The sequence below is a fragment of the Bison bison genome, unplaced genomic scaffold, assembly GCF_000754665.1.
Source record: "Bison bison bison isolate TAMUID 2011002044 unplaced genomic scaffold, Bison_UMD1.0 scf7180017864512, whole genome shotgun sequence".
In the NCBI taxonomy this organism is placed as follows: domain Eukaryota; kingdom Metazoa; phylum Chordata; class Mammalia; order Artiodactyla; family Bovidae; genus Bison; species Bison bison.
The window spans coordinates 2,718,887-2,724,567 of record NW_011495066.1 but is presented as its reverse complement, the minus strand read 5'-3'; the positions used below and the strand labels follow the sequence as shown (position 1 = coordinate 2,724,567).

Below are 5,681 nucleotides of genomic sequence, written 5' to 3'. Positions count from 1 at the left end.
CACCCCAGGTGAGAAGCTCCCTGAGGGCAGAAGAGACATGTGGTCCATGGGACAGAAAGCCTGGGACCTTGGGAATACTCTGGGGAAAATTTACATCCTGCTGAAAGACTCAATACAAGAGTCCTCAGGAAGAAAACTGGTACAGGAAACTTATGGGCATATTCCTCTCTGAAAAAATCAGAAGCCAGAGCTGTCTGTGTTACAGACATCCCCCCATCCCATGAGCACACTGGTGCTCAGCACGAAGAATCAGAACTCTGGCAGGGTTCTGCCCCGTCACTGAGTCCCTTCCCGACAACAGAGCTCGAGATGCTCTTAGCCTCTGTCATGAGGCTGCGATCCCCAAAGGGGGCTCACGCCAAACCCAACAGAAATCCAGCAGGCTCACCTGCCACGGTCTGCTCTGTCCGTGGCAGAGACGGCCGGCTCAGAGGAGGTGACGCGCATGGATCAAATCATGGAGACCGGGTTGTCAGGGGCTGGGAGAGGGGCACTAGAGAGCACGTTCTTAAAGAGTAAGGGGTATCCTTCTGGAGTGACAGGAATGTTCTGGAGCTAGACAGCGGTGAATGCTCTGCACATTCTGCCCACTGGAAACACACACATGGACACAGACACGTAGACCTACACACAGAGGCACGCACAGAGACACACGGACCACCCCCCCAACAAGAGACACAGACCCCACAAACAGAGACACACACCTACAAACACACACGCACCCACACAGACACGCCCCTCCAGAGAGACACCCACACCCACAGGCCCCCCCAAAGATACATCCCTTCCCACACACAGAAACACATCCACACACAGACCCTTCCCCAAAGAGAGACACACACCCACACACAGACACACACCCAATCACAGACCCCTTCCACAGAGAAAGACACACCCACACACACACACCCACACACAGACACACACCCACACACAGACCCCTTCCACAAAGAGACACACCCATAGACACACACACACACAGACCCCTTTCCACAAAGAGAGACACACACCCACACACACACACCCACACACAAAGAGACACACACCCACACAGAGACGCCTCCTTCACACACAAAGACTCCCCTACAGACAGACACATACACAGACCCCCCCTGCAACACATACACATCGCCACACAGAAAGACATACACAGAAACACACAAACAGACCCACATACACACACTCACAGGTTGGGCGCCCAAGCTCCCTGCTCTTGGAGCCCTGCCCACTTCCTGGTGGGGAAACACAATTCTACAAAAGGCTCAGCGAGAACACAATTCTACAAAAGGCTCAGCGACTCCCACCTTCATCACTGCTGTTAAGAGTAAAACAGTACGAAACACCCCCAGCCCAGCACCCCCAGAGACGTGTGCAGCATGGAGTCCCCGAGCAGAGCCACGGAAGACATGGGCTGCCTGCCTCTCCAGCAGGGCGAGGTATGCACGGGGACCCTCCCGGGGCCTGCTGGTCGAACCAGGAGGGAATGAAGGACTGCGTGCCTTTGTCACAGTCATGTTGAGGGCCCTGCGGGGAACCTCTCCTCCCAGGCTGCTTCTGCAGGACCACACCCCTCCCCTCCTGCTTGGAGCCCTTCCCAGGCAGCGAGGTGGGTCGCGCTAGCTTGGGGAGTCCTGGGGGCCAGCCCTGTGGTTCTGAGCATCACCAAGAACCTGGATTTGCCCAGCAGGAGAGACCTTCGGATGGCGACCAACACATCACCTCAGGGCCAGCCACTCAATGCATCACCCAACGTCCACCTTGCATGCTCAGCACTGCTCATGAGGCATGCCTTCTTCCGAGCATTCACCGCTACGTTAAGAGACCGTTCTCAGGACTCCGAATTCTTATTTTTGAATTAAAAACAAGAAAAGTAAAAAAAAAAAAAAAAAAAGTATTAAAAAAGTACTCACCGGAATGAAACGGAAACTGTTGTTTGGCTTCTCCTGTGTGAGCATCCCAGATTATTGTTGTCTGTGCTCCGCAGAAAAAAAAAAAAAAAAAAAAAAAATTTAGTTACTGGTTCCTCCCTCAAAGTTATCTCCAGAAAAATTTGTCACACATGAGAACACAGCGAGCCCTTCTTTTTTTCTAAACTAGCACTGCTCAACTTAAAATTTTCTAGTAAGCACACTAAAAAATTAAAAAAAAAACCAAAACAGTAAAACTTATTTTCACAATATACAGTTTATTTCACTCCAGTACAGTGAAAATGTCACTTCAACATGAATCAATATATTCGCATCATGTGGCCTGTGTCTTTTTCGCCCACTCTTTGGAATCCAGGGTGTGTCTTACACACTTAAATCACCCAGACATCACACTTATGAACTCAGCCACGCCTGTCTGGTTATTATACTCCTCCGGACGACAGCAGCCGTAACTGATATGCAGGAAGCTACCAATTTTGGTGGGAGTCCCATCTTTATCCTCAAACTTGAATATCTATCATTAAAAAAAAAACTTTTCTTTTTAAATGAAGAGATTTTTGGTTGCACAGGACATGAGATCCCAGCCATGCATCGAACATGTGTCCCTCTGCACTAGAAAGTATAGAGTCTTAACCACTGGACCCAGAAGGGAAGTCCCAAACTTGAAAAATTATTAAAAAACAAACAAACAAACAAAGCATATCTAAAACTCTGTTTTGGACCAATTTTCCAACTGAAACGCTGCAGAAATGGTTATTTCTGAAAATCCCCCTGACCGTCACTCTGTGAAGTGGGGACACTACACAGGCTAGAGAAACTGGGTTCCACTGGGGTCTGGCCCTGATGTATTGCTGTACATATTAAGAAGAAAAAAAAAAAAAAAAGATCTCCACCCCAGAAGACAGAGGAAGTCACGAATGCTTCTGAACACATTATAGTGTTGGGGAGACACTTGGGGAAGAAGCAGGAGGCAGTTCAATGCAAAACATTTGGAATTAATTCTCAACTGGAATTTTCAGCTAAATTGGAAACTTGACGCCTCCCTGTCATTGACATTTTAACAAAGATCTTCCTTTAGGAAAAACTGGCTCTACTTTGTATCAACAGCGCTAATGTTCCTGGCAAGATACTGACAGCACTGAGTGTGTTTGAAAAACTTCAGGCCAGCTCCAGTGCTAAGTCGCTTCAGTCGTGTCTGACCCTCTGTGACCTCAGGGACTGTAAGTCCATCAGGCTCCTCTGTCTGTGGGATTCTCCAGGCAAGAACACTGGAGTGGGTTGCCATGCCTTCTTCCAGGGGATTCTCCCCATCCAGGGATGGAACCTGCGTCTCTTATTTATAAGTCTCGTGCATTGGCAGGCGGGTTCTTTACCACTAGCTCCACCTGGGAAGCTCTAGACCAATTAACATTTTTATCCCCCGCTCCACTGTGTGGTTTATAGCATTTTAGTTCCCTGACCGGGTACTGAACCTGGGCCCCGAGCAGGGAAAGCGCCAAGTCCTAACCACTGGACTACCAGGCAAGTCCCAGAGATTTTTTTTTTGATGGAGATTGGTCCTGAGTGTTCATTGGAAGGACTGATGTTGAGGCTGAGACTCCAATCCTTTGGCCCCCCGATGCGAAGAGCTGACTCATTTGAAAAGACCCTGATGCTGGGAAAGATTGAAGGCAGGAGGAGAAGGGGACGACCAAGGATGAGGTGGTTGGATGGCATCACCGACTCGATGGACATGAGTCTGAGTAAACTCTGGGAGTTGGTGATGGACAGGGAGGCCTGGCGTGCTGTCGTCCATGGGGTCGCAAAGAGTCGGACACGACTGAGCAACTGAACTGAACTCTTTTTTCTTAACTGAGCCAGTCACAAGTCTGGCATGGCAGAGAATATATAAACACTTTCACAATTCTGACACAACTTCACATACCACATCAGTTGTTGTAACAACTTACTATCAGTTCAGTTCAGTCACTCAGTCGTGCCTGACTCATTTGCGATCCCAAGGACCTCACAACTTACTATGTGTTACCTTAAACACACACTGGACAAAAGTAAACATGACTTATCCAAAAGCTTTTATGGATCAGAAATACAGGTTAGCCACTCTGGGTTAAGCACGCACCGAGGGCCAAAGCCAGTATCCCTAACTTACATTTCATCCCTGAGAAGATATCATTTTCAAGAACACTGTTATTATTCCTGCCACAGTTGATTCATCATGGTAGACAGTCTCTCACTCAGAGGTTCTAGAATTCCAGAAGATCAAAACCACAGAAGCTCACAAAACCTCCAAACAAGGCCCCTTTGATTTCTTAAGGGGGAGGTAGAATTTCCAGAATTCAAAGAAACCGTGATGTTTCCCGAGAGATTAAACATAGCTGAAAAAAGCAAGGTATCTCACGCACTCACTCACTTTGTCTACTCCAGCACTCAAAATGTAATTGCCCTTCTTGTTCCACTTCAAGGCGAAGATGGGGCCTTTATGTTGGCCTAAGGTGCTGGCCAGGTTACCTGGTAGGTTAAAAACAAAGAGAGAAATCAGGGTGACTTCTGAGACACGCTCGGTCTGTACCCCAGATGATGGCAACTGAAAGTACCCCCTCTTCCAACCCTGACGTGAGGGAGGCGGGGCCAGGAGGACTTACCATCCTCTGTCCATATTCTTGCAAAACCATCATAGGAACCCGTAGCCAGCAGTGTCCCGTCACTCTGTGGGCCAGAAACACACACCAACACAAACTATTTATTACAGCCTGCAGGCAGGGCCTCCATTCCCCGAGCAGGGGTCGGTCAAACTCACGGCCCCTGAAACAGAGCTGCAGACTCCTGACCTCTGGGCCACCAGGGGAAGTCCCAGGCTTCCTTCCCCAAAAATCATCACAAGGCCAGGGGGCGAGGGAAACACACCGCACCCCGTCACCAATGACGACACCAATAAAAGACACCGTACGAAAAGTTACTGAGTGACTTTGGGAGACCTTGATGAGCTTTGAAATAGCTGCAGATACTCTGACAAGAGAAGAGTTTGTGATGAAATGACAGGACATCCAGGAACGTGATAAACCATTGGTGGGAATGCAAACTAGCACAGCCACTACGGAGAACAGTGTGGAGATTCCTTAAAAAACTGGAACTAGAACTGCCATACGACCAAGCAATCCCACCGCTGGGCATACACACCGAGGAAACCAGAACTGAAAGAGACATGTGTACCCCAATGTTCATCGCAGCACTGTTTATAATAAATAGCCAGGACATGGAAGCAACCTAGATGTCCATCAGCAGATGAATGGATAAGAAAGCAGTGGAACATATACACACTGGAATATTACTCAGCCATTAAAAAGAATGTATTTGAATCAGTTCTAATGAGGTGGATGAAACTGGGGCCTATTATACAGAGTGAAGCAAGTCAGAAAGAAAAACACCAATACAGTATACTAATGCATATACATGGAATTTAGAAAGATGGTAATGATAACCCTGTATGCGAGATAGCAAAAGAGACACAGATGTACAGAATAGTCTTCTGGACTCTGTGGGAGAAGGCGAGGGTGGGATGATCTGAGAGAATAGCATTGAAACATGTATATTATCATATGTGAATCAGATCGCCAGTCCAGGTTCGATGCATGAGGCAGGGTGCTCAGGGCTGGTGCACTGGGATGACCCAGAGGGATGGGATGGGGAGGGAGGTGGGAGGGGGGTTCAGGATGGGGAACATGTGTATACCTGTGGCGGATTCATGTCAAGTAT

The 5,681-nt window shown here is 48.2% G+C and overlaps 1 protein-coding gene across 1 annotated transcript in view; it reads right to left on the bottom strand.

The window, feature by feature from the left end:
• Positions 1–5,681, bottom strand: part of TBL1X (transducin (beta)-like 1X-linked) — a 61,396-nt gene that overhangs the window by 14,274 nt on the left and 41,441 nt on the right. The window contains exons 7-9 of the mRNA XM_010829906.1: positions 4,571–4,634; positions 4,339–4,436; positions 1,911–1,971 (exon numbers count right to left, since the gene is read on the bottom strand). Coding sequence (XP_010828208.1) covers positions 1,911–1,971; positions 4,339–4,436; positions 4,571–4,634 — 223 coding nt within the window. The remainder of the gene's footprint in view (positions 1–1,910; positions 1,972–4,338; positions 4,437–4,570; positions 4,635–5,681) is intronic.